This window comes from Mirounga leonina, unplaced genomic scaffold (assembly GCF_011800145.1).
Source record: "Mirounga leonina isolate KUSES-001 unplaced genomic scaffold, KU_Mleo_1.0 Mir_171, whole genome shotgun sequence".
In the NCBI taxonomy this organism is placed as follows: Eukaryota; Metazoa; Chordata; class Mammalia; order Carnivora; family Phocidae; genus Mirounga; species Mirounga leonina.
The window spans coordinates 14,144,048-14,163,033 of NW_023270436.1; the positions used below are offsets into that span (position 1 = coordinate 14,144,048).

Below are 18,986 nucleotides of genomic sequence, written 5' to 3' on the forward strand. Positions count from 1 at the left end.
TTGTGGGATGCTGTTAAAGTAGTCCTTCAAGGGAAATTTGTGATAATAAATACTTAGAAAAGGAGAAAGATCTCAAATCAACAATCTAAGCATCTATCTCAAGAAAACAGAAAAAGAAGAGCAAAATAAACCCAGAGTAAGCAGAAGGGAATAATAATGAAAACAAAAACCAGTCAAAGTGAAAACAGAAAAATAGAGAAAATAAATGAAGCCCAAACCTGGTTTTCTGAAAAAACAAATAAAACTGATAAACCCCTAGCCAGACTGGCAAAGAGTCAAAGAGAAAAAAACACGTATTACCAACATCAGGGATGAAGGATCCCGCAGACACTAAAAGGATAGTAAGGGAATACCATGAGCACTCTAGGCATGTAAATTAATTTAGATAAAATGTACCAATTCCTTAAAAGCCACAAACTACCAAAATTCACCCAAGAATACATTTTTAAAATTGAATTTGTAGTTAAAAAATTCCCATGCACAAAAAATAGCAATAATAATCTCGAGGTCCGGATAGTTTTACTGCTAAATTCTATCAGCATTCAACACATGTGAAGATGAAATAACACCAACTGTGCGCACGATGTCTTCCAGAAAACAGAAGGGGAAGGGACGCTTCCCAACTCATTTTATGAGGCCAGTGTTACCCTAATACTGAAACAAAGATGGTACAAGAAAGGAAACCACAGGTGATATTCTTCATGAACACAGACTCAAAATTCCTTAGCAAAATATTTATGGATTAAATTTAGCAACATATGAAAATAATAATACTGCTTTTAGGGTTTATCACAAAGCACTGTTTCTCCAAGCCAGATAAAGGTAAAAATATAAAAAGTGGCATCTAAACTTGCTCTGTCTCCCAGGGCGCCTGGGTGGCTCAGTCAGTTGAGTGTGCAACTCCAGGTTTCTGCTCAGGTCATGATCTCAGGGTCGTGAGATCAAGCCCCACAATAGGCTCTGCACTGGGCGTGGAGTCTGCTTGGGATTCTCTCTCTCCCTCTCCCTGGGTTCCTCTCCTCTCTCTCTCTGTCTCTGTCTCTTCAATCAATCAATCTTTAAAAAATAAAATAAAATAAACTTGCTCTGCCTCCTAATAAAAACAAAGCCCCAGTGGGATGTCCCACTTGATTGATGAGTTCTTTTTTATACCTATTTGCCTCATTGCTTGAGTCCAAGCTGCCCAACCCTGCCCAAACACCATGGGGCTGAGCACATGGGGAAACATTCATGACTACTTCTGAGCAGCATGATACTCTGACTAGGAGAGATGTACAGGAAAAGGGAAATTTGCCATTGCCAATGACCCCAGATTCTGGAATTCTGTAATTGAACTAACACAGAACAGAGCAGGGAGGTGGTGGCTGCCAAATTTGGGTCAGAGACTTGTCAGGGGTCTGTGGGCCCAGCTCTCTCATGTCTCTACCTGGTGGGTTCCAGATCTAGAAGCAGACTCTTCTTGAGACTGTTTTTTTTCAGCCAAAATAAGGAGTGGCTTCATTCCCTCTGCTCCAGAGAGTAGAGTCAAAGGCTAGAAGTCATCAGAGAGCAGATCCAACTCAACAGAAGGAGAATAATTCTAACCATTATAACTCACCCAAACCAAAGGGCTGTCTTGTGAAAGAACTTGAATAGACATTTTTCCAAAGAAGATATACAAATGGCCAATATGCACATGAAGATGCCTAATGTCATTAGTGAATTATAAATCAAAACCACAATGAGATACCACTTCATGCCCAGTAAGATAGCTATAATTTAAAAAATAATTTTTTTAATTTGAGAAAATAGAAGGTATAGGCAAGGATTTAGGGAAATTGGAACTCTGGTACATTATCAGTGGAAATATAAAATGGTGCAGCCACTGTGGAAAATTGTATAGCAGTTCCTCAAAAAATTAAACATAGAGAGGCACCTGGGTGATGCAGTTAGTTGAGCATCCGACTCTTGGTTTCAGCTCAGGTCATGATCTCAGGGTCGTGGGATCAAACCCCACGTCGGGCTCTGTGCTCAGCAGGGAGTTGCCTGAGATCCTCTCTCCCTCTCCCTCTACCCCTCCCCACCATGCTCACACCTGCACCCACACACTGCCTCTCTAAAATAAATAAATCTTTTTTTAAAAATTAAACATAGAATCACCATATGACCCAGCAATTCCACTCCTAGATATATACCCAAAAGAATTCAAAGCAGGGACTCAAATGCATACTTATACATCAATGTTTATAAGCTGCATTATTCACCATAGTCAAAAGGCAGAAATGACTCAAGTGTCTATCAATAGATGACTGGATAAACAAAATGTGGTCTCTACGTACAATGGAATATTAGTCAACCATAAAAAGTAATGAAGCACTGACACCTGCTACAATGTGGATGAACCTTCCTCGAATAGTCAAGTTCATACAGACAGGAAATGGAGGTTACCATGCAGCTGGGGAGAGTTATTGTTTTCATTGGTACAGAATTTCTATCTGGGATGATGAAAAGGTTCTGCAGGTACATAGTGATGATGGTTGTACAACACTGTGAATATATTTCATGCCACCGAGTTGCACACTTTAAAATGGTTATAATGATAAATTATATGTGATGTCTATTTTACCACCATTAAAAAAAGGATTTTTTTAAAGGCTGCCTTACAAGGCTGCCTCACCCCACATCACCATGCCAAAGCTGGACACTGGCCAAGAGGTAAGCCTAGCCAACCTCTTAAGGGTCCTCCTGCCTTGAGATGATACAGTTTTCAAGCAATTGGATACCACGGTTCTTTCTACCACATAAGCTTAAGAGAAGTTCAGGAGCTACAAGACCTAATCCCAGAACTGTTATCCAACTTAGAGTTGTGATGAGCACATGGTTTAAAGACTAAAGCCTGCCAGGCACTGATGGGAAGTGAGTCATCTGTGGGCGAATTCAAAGATCCAGACCTAGTATCAGAATCTTGTTCACTTACGTCACCTGCAGCCCAGCAGGTGTGCCATTATCCCATTGAAGGCTTCTATGGGTTTCTTCTCACACCTTGCTCTCACACATTGGGTGCTCCGCTAGATTCACTGAATAAATGAATGATACACCAAGGATGGCACCCCCTGGAAGGCTGAGATGCCCTAACCTCCCCATGCCAACCTACTGGGGGGGAATGCTGTAAGCATTTGCCATGTGCCAAGCACCCAGCTCAGTTCCTTAATGCACAATTCCATGTAATCAGCATGATCCTAACTTTATAAGCAAGGAAACTGAAGCTCAGAAAGAAGAGCTCATTTGCCCAAGGTTACTTAGCTAGTATATACTGAACTCAGACTGCAATCCAAGCAATCTTATGGCAGATCCCAAGCCTACCTAATCACTAGGTTATATTGCTTTAAGCATCCACGAAAATTTCTAGAGACTCAATTAAGTTATTATTTCTGAGTCTTCATCTCACGGGTCCAGGGAAACTGAGGGTGTGTATCTTTGGAACACACCCACTGCTTTAAAAAATGGCTTCCTAGTAACTCCTCAGGGTGGGGGGCATAGTCTCAGTCTGTACCAAGAACAAGATTTCTATTATGGCAAAACAGAAATCACCTCAATGGCCAAAAGCCACACTGTCCAGCTGAAATATACAGTGAGTCACCTGTGTCATTTAAAATTTTCTAGTAGCCTCGGGGGGGGGGGGAGTAATAAGATACAGGTGAAATTAATTTTAACAGATTTCATTTAACCCAATCTGTCTGAAATAACATCATGGCAGCATGTTGTCAATATAAAACATGATTAATGAGATATTTTATATTCTCTTCTTCATACTAAGAGTTCAGAACCTGGTGTGTATTTGATACCAACAGCTCATTTCAGTCAGAAGTCACCAAGCTTCAACTGGTCAATAGCCAAGGTGACAAGTGGCTGGACATCCTGAGTCTGCTTCCTTCTCTTTTTCTCATCCTTCCTTGTCTCTGTGGATGTCCTGCTTTGTCTCCATTGGTTCTACATTTCTCCCCAATAGCTTTCATCTATAAAAACCACCCATGAAATGAAAGTATCTGAGTGACAGAGTATGCCACCATGCTGGTTCTCATTAACCCAAGAGTTGTCACCTCCAACCACCTCACCAGGATCACCTGCAAGTCCCCTTTGCCTTCTATTTGCTCTTGTCTTCCTTTCTTCCCTTCTAGGCTATGCCACCTTTTGGGGAGCCCAAAATACAGCAGGAAACCTCTTCCTGGCTCTGCGGCTGTCTTAGCCTCCAGTTTGGGACAAATCAGTGGCTCCGAACCTCAGTAAACTCACTTGCAAAACAGGAACAACCACCGTTGCAGTCACTGCCCACTGGAGAAGTGTTACAGGGGTCATAGAAACCCTGCAGACAATGATTCTCTGCTTTGACTTTCTCCTCCCCATCCCTCAGTTTCTCCATCCTCCATCCCAGCTGCCATGTGTCCCTTGTCTTCCTCAGCTTCTCAACACTTCCCCATTCCCCAGCTCCAGAGTGGCACTCTGAGGGTGAGGACGAAGGCCAGATCCCAACAGCAGGAGCCCAGTGGGTGGGAGCCCAGAAAATGACTGATTCTCTGGGGGAGGAGAAAGACTCCCCAATTTTCTACCCATTGGAGGAAGAAGTATAACAGAATCCACTCCAAAAACCCAGAGGGGAGAGAGAACCCTTCAGAAATAATTTTCTCCACTGACTCAGAGTTGTGAGACCACACCCCGCCATATCTTTATGAGAACAAGGCAGAAGGGTGAGGCTAGGTCTTCACAGGCTGGCTGCTTCATGTAAAAACCAAGTACTCCTCTTGGGTCCACAAGTCCCCAGACCCTTCCCAACTAGAAACAGGAAAGATAAGATTCTAACCTGAGGCAATTGCCTCCTTAAACCTGAGCTCTCAGTCATCAAAACATAGGCAACCAAAAAATAAAATAAAGCATAAACCCAGGGGCACCCGGTTGGCTCAGCTGGTTAAGCATCTGGTTTCAGCTCAGGTCCTGATCTCATGGGTTGTGGGATTGAGCCCCACATCAGGCTCCACCCTCAGTGGGGAGTCTGCTTGAGATTCTCTCTCCCTCTCCCTCTGCCCCCTCCTCTCTCTCTCTCTCCCCCCTCTCTCTCTCAAGTAAGTGGATTTAAAAAAAAAATTTTTTTTTTTAAGATTTTTTATTTATTTATTTGAGAGAGAGAGAATGAGAGACAGAGAGCACAAGAGGGAAGATGGCAGAGGGAGAAGCAGACCCCCTGCTGATCAGGGAGCCTGATGTGGGACTCGATCCCGGGACTCCAGGATCATGACCTGAGCCGAAGGCAGTCGCTTAACCAACTGAGCCACCCAGGCACCCTAAAAAATTTTTAATAAATAAAAATAAGTGGATAAATCTTTTAAAAAAAAAAGCATAAACTCATACTGAGGATAGGGGAAAACAGGCCCTTTTCACATGGCCAGTGAAGGGTAATTTGGCAAAACCTGTCATGAGTCCTGAAACTTTGCATATCCTTAGATTCAGCAATTCCCCTGGAATTGAAGGACTGCTTCAGACCACAAGGATGTCTACAATGGTATTATTTATAATAATGGAAAGTTATAAACATACACATCTGACAGTAGGATTTGTTAAATTATGGTACATCCATGTAAAATTCCATAGCCACTAAAAATATTTAATAATATGAGATGTTCCTGACATATTAAGTGCATTGTGTATCTCTAGCCTTCCTCAGAGTTGTAGGTTCAAATACCCAGCTGTCTACTTGACACATGGAACATGTCCAAACAGGACCGGACTGTCAAGCCCAACCTACTCCATCTCTAGTCCTCACATTTCAAATCAAGGAACCACCATTCACTCGGTTCTTAAGCCAAACACCCAGGAATAATCCTCCATCCTTTATTCTCCCCATATCCAATTCACGAGCACCTCCTGTGCACCTGACCTTCTGGATCCAGCCACCTGCCCCATCCCCTCAACCAGCGTAACAGTCCAGAGCACAGTCACTCCTGGCTTTGGTTTCCACACTAACCTCCCAAATTGTCTCCCTGCTCCCATTCTTACCCCCTACAGTCTATTTTCCCTGCAGCAATCAGAAGGATCTTTTAAAAACATAAATCAGTCACCTCCCTGTTCACACTTAGAATAAAATCCAAGTATCTTATCAAAGCCCTCTATGACCAGGTACCTGCCTCTGTCTCCCATGGTGCCCCTCACCCCTTCCCCACCCACTCACTCCACTCCAACCACAGTGGTCTCCTTGCTTTTCTAATAACATGCCAAGCACATTCTCACCCAAGAAATTTGCATCTGCTGTTCCCTCTTCCTGGTGCATTCCCCAGATAGGTCTCGGCTTGCTTCCTCAAGTCAGTAAAACCTCCTTGAGGGGGCCTTTGCTGATCATGCCATGATCCTCCCTTTTTCCCATCCTATTTTGGTTTTATTTTGGGTTTTTTTTGGGGGGGGGGGTTACCATAGCTCCACCCTATGGATCAGAGATCAGCAAACTAGTTATCAACCATGGGCCAAATCTGACCCACTACCTGTTTTTTGTAAGGTCCAAAACCTCAGTATAGTTTTTACATTTTTAAATGTCAAAAAAAAAAATCAATAGAAAATAATGTTTCGGGGCACCTGGGTGGCTCAGTAGTTAAGTGTCTGCCTTCGGCTCAGGTCGTGATCCCAGGGTCCTGGGATCGAGCCCCACATCAGGCTCCCTGCTCAGCAGAAACCCTGCTTCTCCCTCTCCCACTCCCCCTGCCTGTGTTCCCGCTCTTGCTGTGTCTCTGTCAAATAAATAAATAAAATCTTAAAAAAAAGAAAAGAAAAGAATGTTTCTAGGACATGTGAAAATTATATCAAGTTGGGACTAACCTTTAAACAAATTTTTATCATATTCACTCCGAAACCTTTGAAGACTTCTACCTCCTTCCTCAAAGGAGTGAAACTTTGTCAGTCTCACTCCCTTGTCCTTAGTCAGATCTCAAGAGTTTGTGACCTAAATTCATTTCCTATGACACTCTATCAGGTACTCTCCATTCTGGACCAACTGGTCTCTCTGCGGCCCCACAAAGGCACGAACTGGCATGAAATGCCTTTAGCTGGTTGGCTGTTCTTGCCAAGCAGACTCTCCCAACCTGCTGTGATCTAAGCCCTCCCCATCCTTCTCTCCACCCAGGGTCCCCAGCTCCCCAACCAAGAAAGCTACCCTAACTGCTCTGCCAAATGTTTCCCTGGGTGTATTCTATGGAACATCAATCCCAAGGGAATATCCTTGGAAAAAGGTCTCTACCCTCTCTTGGAGTCACCATGCCCATATTTGGTATAGTTAAGGCTCTGAGAAGTCTCTGTTTCCCTTTGTTTAACGCAACCTTTCTCAGACGTATCAACCAAGGAATTCATCTTGTCTTCAGAGTACTTGTTGACCACCAGCATCCAGTACAGTGCCTGGATTTCTTGTTGGAAGAATGAAAAATGCTAATAGCCCACAGAACTAGGGTTGCACAGAACATACTTTGGAAATGCTGCTCAAACTCTTCCCTCTCTCCCTCTGATCTAAGCTGTTCCCTTCCCTGTCATCTATGCCACACCATGTAATGCTAACCATATCATCATCATAACTATCATTTATTCAGCCCCCACAGGCTGTGCTAGAGATAGCACTAGACCCTTGAAAATGTCCTTTCAATCCTCATAACCACTGAAGTAGGTAATGTTATTCTTTTCTTGCCATGTTGCCAAAAATTAAACCATGGGTCAGAAAATTTAAATCACCAGCCCAAGATAAAGTTAAGTAGAAAAGCTACAATTTAAAACTGTATTGGTCTAACTCCAAAGCTCATGGTCTTTCTTCTCTGCCAAATACCTCCTGATAACATGCCATGGCCAATGTTGCTGGCTGTCCACCCAATATTCCTTCCTGCTCTCTTCCATGCCAGCAGAACCCTGAATGTGTATGCAGCGACAACAAGTCAACCGAGGCAATGGACCATGACCCACCTAAACCACTCACAATGGTGCTCCTACTTCCCCAGCTCCCAGCATTGCCATCTGACCAAGTTTTGGCCAAGATGACATACTTAAACATCATCTGTACTGTAGGTAGCAGGAGGTATTCTGGGGAAGCGAAACAAAGACATGAACTCTTTATCCCTGCACACTCCTCACCTGGTCCCCCTCATCCCTGCCTTGAACCTGGGTGTGATGGCTAAAGCTTCAAGAGCCATCTTGCAACCATTAGAAAGAGGCCACTGAGAACTCAAAGAGACATCAGCCCCGATGTTACTATCTCAGTTGAACCAACTCAAGCAGCCATCTCTCTCCAGACTTGTTGCTACACGAGGAAAAGAAGCCACTGTTCACTTGAACACTGTGGTTGAATTTTCCATTTCATGCAGTTTGAACATATTCTTCAAAGACCCAGATGCTGCCCTCCCATATCATTTGCTGTTTGGACTTGATCATTATTTCACACCTATATTATTAGCCTTGTCTCCCTAATCATGCAGGACACTTCTGGAAGGCTCAGTCCATTCTGTATATTTTTGTTCCCATGGAGTCATATGCATGCTACTAAATTTTGCTTATTATCACAGTTTTCAGGGATGGTCTGTTCAATATACTGCTTACTTCAGTGCTTGTGAGCAGGGAATTCTCACCATCAAATTGCAGAAATATGCCCCCTATCTCCTAATAGGTGGGTATTTCTCAGAGTGTCGATGTGAAAACATACATCAGAAATACCTTGAATGTTTCTTAAATGCAGATCCCTGGGCCTTCCCCCTCTCCCCGCCCCCCCCTGCCCAGTCCCACCTGAATTAGAACCTCTGGGGTTAGAGGCTGAGAATGCACATTTTTAATAAGCTCCCTTGGGCGGTTTTGATATACAAAATGTGACAGTTTGGGAGATAAAGAACCTCGGTCCAATGCTTAGGCAAGGTTCAGCAGGACTTGGCTGCACCTGGAGTTACCAGCCCTTCCTCAGTGGCCTACCCTTGCCCCAGGGCCCCGAGAAGCATAGACTGGCATGACTGCTGGAGACCCATCCCTGTGCAATATGCGTAAAGTGGTTGTTGGGCATGCTCTGTGGCATCCTGGGACCAGGAAACTAACCACCAGATGCACTACGAGTAACTGCAACCTCTTGCAACTCCATCCCCCGGTTTTCAAAGAAAACCACTGGGCAGGAATGAAGCCACGGAGTCCAGAGTCTACTGTGACCATCACCATCATCCAAGGAGCTATCAGAGGATGGGCCATGTTGAAAAGATTTGAAAAAGAAAACCAGAGGAACTTACACAGGAATACACGAACATGCACTTGGGACTCCTGACTCAAAGGACCAGAAGAGGACTCAGGTAGCCCTTTGGGTTACTTATTTATTCACTGCCTGCAGTCCTGAACAGAATCTTACTTTGGGCCCTGCTCATGCAGAGACAGAAGGCTGGGCCAGGGCATCCCACCCTTTCTCTTCCAGCAACAAATCCTAGCCTAGACTATTCCCCTAAAGCTCTGAGAAAGAAAATACTTGGCCTCCCAACAGAGTTCCCACTCCTGATACCTCTTGACACTTATTTTATTTCACTTCTGAGGATCATTTTCCCACATGACAGGAGCACATGTATTCTAGGGTAGCAAATAGCATATTACACACACACACACACACACACACAAACATATTCCACTTTCAAACTGATGACCTTGTGTGCTGACAAGCAGCCAAAGTTAAAATCATGGAAGAGAAAAAAAAGATTTTAAAGTGAATCAGAGAGTGGTGCTTATCCAGGCTGGAACGAGGGCACAGGGCTCAAAGATTCAGCAGGGACCAAAGAGTTCAGGCCTTGGAAACTCCTGGGCTGGAAACAGAGGGAACTTCCCAGCACCACACATGCCCACTTCACCAGAGGGAGAACCCCTTTCCTTCGCTCCCAGTCCCACAGCCACCACCCTCAGCAAATGCCAGCTAATGGGAGTTCCCAAATTTAATCAAGCCATGTGTACAGCTGCTTTGAGGAAGAAGTGAGTGGAACCCTTCAGATGTTTCCAACAACGTGGATGCCCAATGATTACGTGCACACCAGACATTTTCAGAGGCTCCTGAAACCTTCCTCCTTTGACCAAATGGCCTTCAGAAGAAATAATTTCTGCCCTCTTCTTTCTGAGTAACTTTGCATCCAATCCACCCCCCAAAACTGCTTCAAACTCCCCCTTAAGTTCTGTTGGAGACAATGTTACAACTCGCCAGAGATGACTCCTCCCGGGACCCCTCTCCTCGCCTTCCCACCAAGATTCAAGAGTATTTTCCCACAGCACTTGCGTGTGCTGATCCAGGCATATTTTCTGTTATCTTTTTACACGTTTCAGGCCTGCAACAGCTCCCTGCATCAAACGATTTGATTGGAAACGGGGAGCTCAATGGGGATTTTTTTTTTTTTTTTGCATCTTGCCTCCTGACATGTATACCACTGAACTAAAACAAAAACAAAAACAAAATCCAAGGGGCAAAAGCGGGGCTGGAAAGGAGGCCGAGGGCAGAAGAGGTCTATATTTATAGGCAGTCCCATTCTGCGAGCAAAAACCACCTTTTGACCACCTGCAGAATGCGCAAGGTCACGTGGGTTCTCTGCAGCGCCTTAATGCCTTACCCAGCACACAAGCCCCCGTGGCATATAAACAAATCCACAAGCGGAAAAAAGAGAGAACTCACTCCTCGGAGAGGAAGCGAATGATAATAACAGCCGCAAGAATAATAATACATAAGGAATCACAATTACTACTACTACTACCACCACCCAGCCAAGCGTAGACGACAGCGGTACAGTAAAGGGACAACCAGAGCAGGCTTTGCAAAGAAGATAAATCACAGAAAACCAAATCGTGCCCACCTTGCTACCCTCCCACACCCTCCCGCCCCCCAACAAACAGAATCAAAGGAAAGGGGGTGGTGGGGAACAAGGAGAGGGAAGGAAAGATTGCTTCCCCCCCCCCCCCACCCCAGGCAACACCTACCTCCAGGGTCCGGATCTCTTTTTGTGTGAGGTCGTTGGAGGTGGCACATTTGGTCCTAAGCCCTTCCAGGTTGGAGATGCTCAGGTCTATCATGTTTTGGACCAACTCGCACTGCTGTAAGGCTTTTTGCAAACTCAGAGGTTGCTGCTCCTCGCTTTTCGTCATGTTTTCCTCATCCATCGCTTGCTCGGCAAGCCCCCTTCCCCTCCTCCTCCTCCCAGAGAGAAAAAAGGGGGGGGGGGGAGTAGAGGTAGTCTACCCCCTACGCTCTCCAGCCACTGCGACTTCTCAACAATGTCTCATGAAGAAGAAACCCAACATCTCACACAGGGTTGAGGGGGTGGGGTGGGAGGAGGCGACAAGAGCCAAAATTTATTATTTTATTTCGGGGTATCAAGCAGACTCCATTAGAATGTCTCCTCTCTCTGAGTCTCTGGTCCCTGAAAAGGAGGGATGCTGTTTCTCAGAAGCAAACCAGGTGATGTGATGCTGTCTGTACACTTAGGGAGGAGGAGGAGGAGGGGGAGGAGGAGGAGGAGGAGGAAAAAGAGAAGAGGAGGAGGAGGAGGAGGAGGGGAGGAGGAGGAGAGGAGAGGAGAGGAGGAGGGAGAGGAGGAGGCGAGGGCAAACAGCGCTCACTCTTTACACACCGGCTCCGTGAAGGACAAATGTATATATTTTTGGCTGGCTGGCTTTTATGTCAAAAAAAATCTGCTTTGCCCCCCTCCCAGTTGCAGTGACACGGCATCGTCCACCGTTTGGGGTGCTTTAGCGCGTCCTCAAGATGCTGTCCGCATTGCTCCCGCGGCTGCGGCGGCGACTGCGGCTGGCTGCGGTCTCCTCCTGGCGCTGCTGCTGCCGCCGCCGGGCTCCGGGGCTGACGGCTGCTGCATTCGCTCCTGCCTCGCTCCGCACCGACATCTTGCCTGTCAATCAAAGGGCGGGGGGGAGCGAGCGAGCGAGCGCCGGCGAGGGATGGAGAGCGAGCGAGGGACCTGCGGGGAGCGGGTTGGTGGAGCGGCGCCGTGCGCGCAGCCGCCCCGGCCCGGCGCGCCAGGGACCCGCCGGAGGAGGCGGCCGCGGCGCGCGCAGGCTCGCGCACCTGCCCGCGGAGGGGCCGGCTGCCGGCGCGGCCCGGGGCGCGGGGTTCGCGGGGATGCGGAGCTCGCGTGGCGGAGTGCAGTTACTACCGGGCGTGCGTGCGTGCGAGCCGGCGGGCGGGGGCGCGGGGGAGGCGCGCGCGGCGGGGGAGCCGGCGGGGGGGCCGGCGGGGGGTGCGCCGGGGCGCGGGGGCTGGGCGCGGGGGCGGGGGGGGTGGGGGCCACTACGAACTAGAGCACGCTCTCGCGAGACGAGGCCGGAGTCCTGCTCAGCAGGTGCGCTCAGGCTGGGAGCAGGTGTGCACCCAACTTTCAAACCCTTGGTGCGTGCTGGAGAAACGTCAGCGTGAACCTGGGCACGTCCTCTCTGGCTTTCTGGCTCGGCGGGGGGGGGTGCGTGTAAAACGAAACAAACCTGATCATCTTCCATGAGCCCTGGTGTGTGTGTCTGTCTGCCTGTCTTTTCGTTCGTTTGTTCTTTCTTGTTACTGGGGAAAAAGAAAACAAACCTGATCGTCTTCCATGAGCTGTAGGAAGCTGCCTCCCAGAGTGCGTGCGTGTGCGTGTGTTCGTTTGTCCTTTCTTGTTACTGGAACAGAGTAAAACAAAACTGGTCATCTTCTATGAACTGTAGAACACTGCCCACTCCCTGAGTTGGTACCCTGGACTTCAGTTACCCTGAGGGGTGGCTTTTCCATTTGGAGGGGGAAAGGGGCTTTGCCTTAATCTGATTGTTACCATGCCCTACGTGTCCTGCACAGTCTGATCCCAGCCTACCTAAACGACCTTATCCCAGCAAACTGTGGCCCCAGAGCTAAGAATGGTTTTTATATTTTCAAAAGGTTGGGAAAAAAATCAAAAGATTTTGTGACGTGTGAAAATTAGAAGAAATTCTAATTTCAGTGTCCATAAACAAAGTTTTATTGGACCACTGCCACCCATTTGTTCTATGTCCGCGTTTACTGCTGTGTTGTAACAGCAGAAGTGAGTAGTTGCAACAGGCACTGTATGACTTGGAAAGCCTAAAATATGTGCTATCTGGCCCTTTCCAGGAAAGTCTGCCCACCCCTGACCAAATCACCAAACATGTTCTTGCGTCAGAGTTCTCTGCTCTCTATATCCCCTCTGCCCAGACCACATCTCCCTCGAATTCTCTCCTGGTTGGTTCCTTGTCACTTGGTGTTGACTCAAATGTCATCCCAGAGAGGCTTCATCTTCCTGATCATCTTAACTACTGGTACTCCCAACACACATTGCTCAAAGGATGTATTTAGGATAATTAGCAAAAGGCTCCTCTTTCTCCAGGTAAACAGAGCTCCACGCCAGGCAACTGGTTTATGGAGCAGAGTGACTCAGAACACATGGCACAATATGTGTCCCTTAAAGGAAGCCACTTGAGAAGTAAAGAGAATGACAGCCAATGATGACAAACTTTTTTTTTTTTTAGACTGTGGGCCATGAGGTTTTACAGTTCATACAGAGCTGAATTAGCATTTTCAAAATCCCTCTGTCAATGAGCTCAAGTGAGTTCTCTATGGCCTCAGTCTTTTGGACTATGAAGCTCTTGGTTTGTGCTCTCTCGCTCTCTGTCAAATAAATAAAATCTTTTTTTTTTATTATTTGCTTTTCATCTCTTTTTTCCTTCTTCTGTTTTGTGTCTCTTGAACAAATATTAATCATGGTTATTTCAAAGCCCTGGTTTTAGTCCAGTACTGTGGTCACCTGAACAGTCTGTTTCTATTGCCTGTTTTTCTATTTGTTTTCAGGGATTTGGTCCTGTCTCTTGGCAGGCCTTGTAATTTTTGTTGCATACCATACCACATCTGTGTATGAAAAATATATATAAAGTCTCCAGGTGATCTCTAATTCTGGAGAGGGCTCACCCTTTCTCTGCAAGCAGATGGCATGGGGGCTGAGTATCTTAATCCAGTCAGGGGCTGAGCTGGGTGGAGGCTGGGTTGCAGTTTTGATAAGAGACTGATCTAACTCTGGCTCCCACCTCTAAGGCTTTGCCTTTCAGAGATTCCAACTGAGAACCTTGGGTGTTCACTGAGGCCCCTTCCCCTGGTCCTGTGCTCTAATCTTTTTAGCCATAACATGGGAAGAATGCTGGACACTCTTCTCTTTTTCAGGGGCTTTCTGTTTGGCTTCTAGCCTCTTGGCCTGCACTGTTTCAGAATCTGCCAAATATCTTAAGGGGAGAACTGCTTTTCTACCCCTCCCTTCTCTCTAGGATAGTCCCTAATTTTGTCTCTCCAGCCCTAAGACACCGCCAAAATTCTGGTTTCTCTGTGCTCTCAGCAGCAGCATCCTTGCCTGGGAAAAGTCTAGATTCCAAGTGCCCAAATTTGCAAATGCCCCAGGGAAAAAGTGGCTGCGGTTTGTCAGCGCACCTCAACATCGTTCCAGAATCTTGGCCCCTCTAGTTCTGGTTGCTTCAGCAGCTCTCTGAATGCCTTTAAGTAGGTGATGATGATGATGCTGATTTGATTTGGCTTTTCTAGTTGTTCTCAAATGAAGTAGAAGTTTAAAAAATGAAAGTAGCCCATAGTTCAGAAGTCATCAGCTGGCAGGGCTATAAGCAGCCCACAGAGGCATTCTGTTTGCCCCCCGCCCCCAGCCACCACCATGTCTTTTCAATTAATTGCTATCGTGAACATTTGTTATACTTTGCATCCCTACAGCCCCCTTTGAATATCTTTCCTGTGTTTGAAAAATGCCCACCTTATGAGTCCCATGTCTCCATAAGAGAAACCAAAGCACTCTTCCAGAACCTTCCTTGCAACCAAGTTTCATGTGATCTGGGCTCTACCATTACATCACATGAGATTTATACGTGGAAGTGAGCCAGGTGTCCTGCCCCTGTGTAAGCGTGGAGTCTGTGCTGAGAGGCATGGCATGGCATTCACAGGGGCAGTCTGATGGTGTGGCTTGGGCATCATTCCCAGCTGGACAGGCCGAGCCTAGCGCTCTTGTCCTCCGGGAGAGTCTATAGGCTTCTAACCACCTGTAGTCTGCCTTGGCTGACAGGACACCACTGGTGGTGGCTTCAATGACAGAAATTTCTTTTTCTCACGGTTCTGGAGGCTGGAGATCGTGGTGCCAGCAGGTTTGGGTGCCAGTGAAAGCCTCTTCCTGGATGTCAGAGGACGTCTTCTTGCTGTGTCCACGCAGAGCAGGCATGGCTCACATGGCCTCCTCTTCTTACAAGGCCACCGCCCTTTTGAATTAGGGCCTCACCCTTTGGCTTCACCCAACCCTAATTACCTCCTAAACATTGTAAAGGTCCGTTGGGGGGTTAAGACTCAAAAACGTGAATTCAGTCCATAGTACCCCCCTGTTAAAGCACTAGTACTTGAACCACCTGGAGTACATTGTGTCGTTTGCAACAAAGAACTCTGACTAATATTCTTACCAATAATGCCGAAATCAGGAGACACTACCAAAAATGGAGATCTCTGGCATTTCTGGGAAAATTGGAAGACTTGGCCTCATTGGGCAATAGTTGGCTAGATTTGAGAGACAGCTGTCCCTTTCGGATGGGACACAGGCTCTCCAGTTCACCATGGGCCCCACCTAACTCCCTTCATTCATTATATTTCCTGCCAGGCCCCTGTTGGCATTTGCATTGGTTGCCCCTAGAATAGCTTAAGGTGGTTTGCACCACAGATCAATAGAAATCTCACCAATTTCAAGCTTGGAGAACTGGAGCTGACTGCTGGGCGTTGCGCTGCGGTTTCTGGGTCTTCTTTCTGGAAACTGCATGGCACTTTGGATGCTGCATGTCTTACAGAGCCTTTATCAATAGTGGGAATAAATTATTCCTACTGGGCTATGAAATGAGCTGAGCTTGGAAATATCACATCAGACCCCATAGCTCTGAGTTTCAACTATGAGAAGAGTCTCATATTAGAAGTCCAGTCCAGTCCAATCAAAACTCTATTCTCCTTTGCGGTTTAATACCTCTTCCCCAAGCCCCTCCAGTCTGCCCCACAAGTGACTGGGGAATCTGCAGTGGAGATGAGGCAGATGTGTCCTCTCCTGCCCCTTCCCAGCTCGCCTTGCCGGAGTATAGGAGCAGGGCAGCAAGAGGAAAAGGGACCCTTTGCTGAGAATGGGTATAGTTCTCTCGGGTGTCAGATGCCCCCCACCCCCTGCCATGGCCTGGCAAGAACTCACATGCTGTTTCTTTTCCATGTGTACTGGGGGATCTTTGGAGAACCCTGTGGGGGCCTTGTGGGGACTCAGTGCATGTGCTGGGTGACTTCATGCACACCTCATTTCCATTCATACCCCGGGAAGTACCCCACATTCTTTTTCTGAGGTCCTGGGTGAGTCTTTTCAGGATGACTCAGACCCATGTACATATTCTGGACCCTGGGAAATAGGATACACCTTTGCCCTCTGCCCTCGCTTCTTGCCCTGCTGTCATGGGCAGCCCCAGGCAACCTTCGGCTGGCAGTGAGGTACCCGCCACCCGGCAGTGAGGTACCCGCCACCCCACCTTGGTGCCCCCCAGTCTCATGAGTGATTCTGCTTTGAGCTCTCCTCTCTTGGCTTGGAGGTCAGAGGGGAGAAGAAAACCCCCTACAAAGACCTGTCAGAGAAATGTCCTCTGGATAAAATCTGACCTTGTTTTGTATAGGCTGGAGGCTGATGGTTATTGATGGTCAAGGGACCAGTCTGGCCACCTCTTGACAGGAGGAAGTATTGTTACTCATTGCCCTCAGCTTTGAAGCTTTAGCTAAAGTTCTGGGTCAACAGGAAAAGTCTCATTCCACATCTCATTATATTAGCGATAAGCTGTTCCCAATATTTTCTAAGTTGCATTGTGAATAGGGACCCAAATTGGAAAGTGGCACATTAGGAAGTAGCAGGGTGGCCGATGCCCCTGGAACTGAACAAAAGTAACACCGACTTTTCCTTGAAGGGCTCAACATACTGCTTTCCCAGGGCATTTCTTTTCTTTTCTTTTCTTTTTTTTTTCCTTTTTCCTCCTGATTCTTTGCAGGGGTAACAATCTCAGAATGCCAGTCCCCAGGATAAAACCAAATCTTCCATAGCTTCGAGAGGACTATTATTGTTCTGTTCTAACTCGTTGATCCCCAAAACATAAATGGCTTTTTTAAAAAATACCTTTGATGAGTACAGGCAGAATGCTCCTATCTTTAACCTTGTGAAGTCTTTCCAACATCAGAAAATGGACTTTTTCTAATGTTCTCCTTTTGGCCTTTTGCCTCTTTGTCTCTTAATTTTCCAGTGCAACCAAAGCAACCAGATCACTCTCTTGATGGCAAGATAACTTGAGCTCGCGATAATGGACAATTTAGTCCAGTGATTTATACTAGCTTTACAAATTAAGCACTCAACAATGTACTGTGAATTTTTCAGAGATAGCACCCTCAAGATGGGAGAGGCTGTGTACTGTGGCACTGGCTGACTACTTAGAGCACAGTGAAGGAGTATCGTTGAAAATCGCAGTAAAGTGAGGTCATCGACCAAACTTGCTTACATCTTTTGCCATCGAGTCTGTGAAGCTCTGCATTAGCCTAAATGGTGAATCAGAAGAAAGCATCTGCTCTGCTCGGTACCAGGGGTCAAGGCTTGTGGGGCAAATTGAGGCCATGCCCCCCTCCCCAGTCTGGGCACCTGACGAAGGAAACAACCCGCATGGCATCCATCTGCAGCAGTCCTGATGAAGTTCCAGATTCTTTTGTTTTGTTTTTATTGCAGCCAAATATACATAACATAAAATTTACCACTGGTGACATTTATTACACTCAGCGTTGTGCAACCATCAGCACTCTATAGTTCCAGAATGTTTCTGTCACCCAGAGGAAAGTCCCATACACATTTAGCAGTCATTCCACGTTCCCGCCTTCTGCCAGCCTCTTGCGACCACTAATCGACTTTTTGTCTCTATGGACTTACCTTTTCTGGATATTCCATATAAGTGGAATCTTACAATATCAGCCCTTCTGTGTCTGGCTTCTTTCACTTAGCGTAATGTGTTTGAGGTTCATCCATGTTGTAGCATGGATTGGTGCTTCGTTCCTTTTCATGGCTGAGTAATATTCCATTGTATGGATAGACTGCATTGATTACCTGTTCATCTGCTGGTGCATATTTGGGTTCTTCCACCTTCTGGTTATTGTGAATAGTGCTGCTATGAACATTTGTGTACAAGTTGTCTCAACACCTGTCATGCATTCTTTTGGGCATACAAGCATCCCTTAGAGATGGATTTGGTTCCAGACGTCTACAATAAATATTACAAATATTGCAATAAAGCAGGTCAAGTGAATTTTTTGGTTTCCCAGTACATATAAAAGTTACATTTACATGGGACTGCAGTGTATTAAGTGTGTAGCATTACGTCTAAAAAAACTAATGTACATATCTTCATTAAAAAATACTTTATTCCTAGGATGCCTGAGTGGCTCAAGTCGGTCAAGCATCTGACTTGGTTTCGGCTCACGTCATGATTTCCTGGGTCATGTGATTGAGCCCCACATCGGGATCCATGCTCAGTAGAGTGTCTACTTAAAGATTCTCTCCCTCTGTCCCTCCCCCACTTGTGCACACGCGCACGTGCTCTCTCTCTCAAACAAATAAATAAATCTTTTAAAAAATACTTTTATTGCTAAAAAATGCTAGCCGCATCTGAGTTTTCAGCAAGGTGTAATCACTGATCACAGATCACCATAACAAATATAATAATAGTGAAAAAGTTTGAAATATTGCAAGAATTACCCAAATGTGATGCAGAAACACAAAGTGAGCAAATGTTGTCGGAAAAATGGTGCCCATAGACTTGCTCAATGCAGGGTTGCCACAAACCTTCAATTTAGAAAAAACACAGTATCTGCGAAGCTCAATAAAGAGAAGTGCGATAAAATGAAATATGCCTGTATA

General features: G+C 46.3%; 1 protein-coding gene across 1 annotated transcript in view; it reads right to left on the reverse strand.

Moving 5' to 3' along the window:
- KSR2 (kinase suppressor of ras 2) overlaps window positions 1-11,183 on the reverse strand; it is a 400,598-nt gene extending 389,415 nt beyond the window's left edge. Inside the window, exon 1 of the mRNA XM_035017093.1 lies at window positions 10,972-11,183. Coding sequence (XP_034872984.1) covers window positions 10,972-11,151 — 180 coding nt within the window. The 5' untranslated portion in view covers window positions 11,152-11,183. The remainder of the gene's footprint in view (window positions 1-10,971) is intronic.
- Between the last annotated feature and the right edge of the window lie 7,803 nt (window positions 11,184-18,986).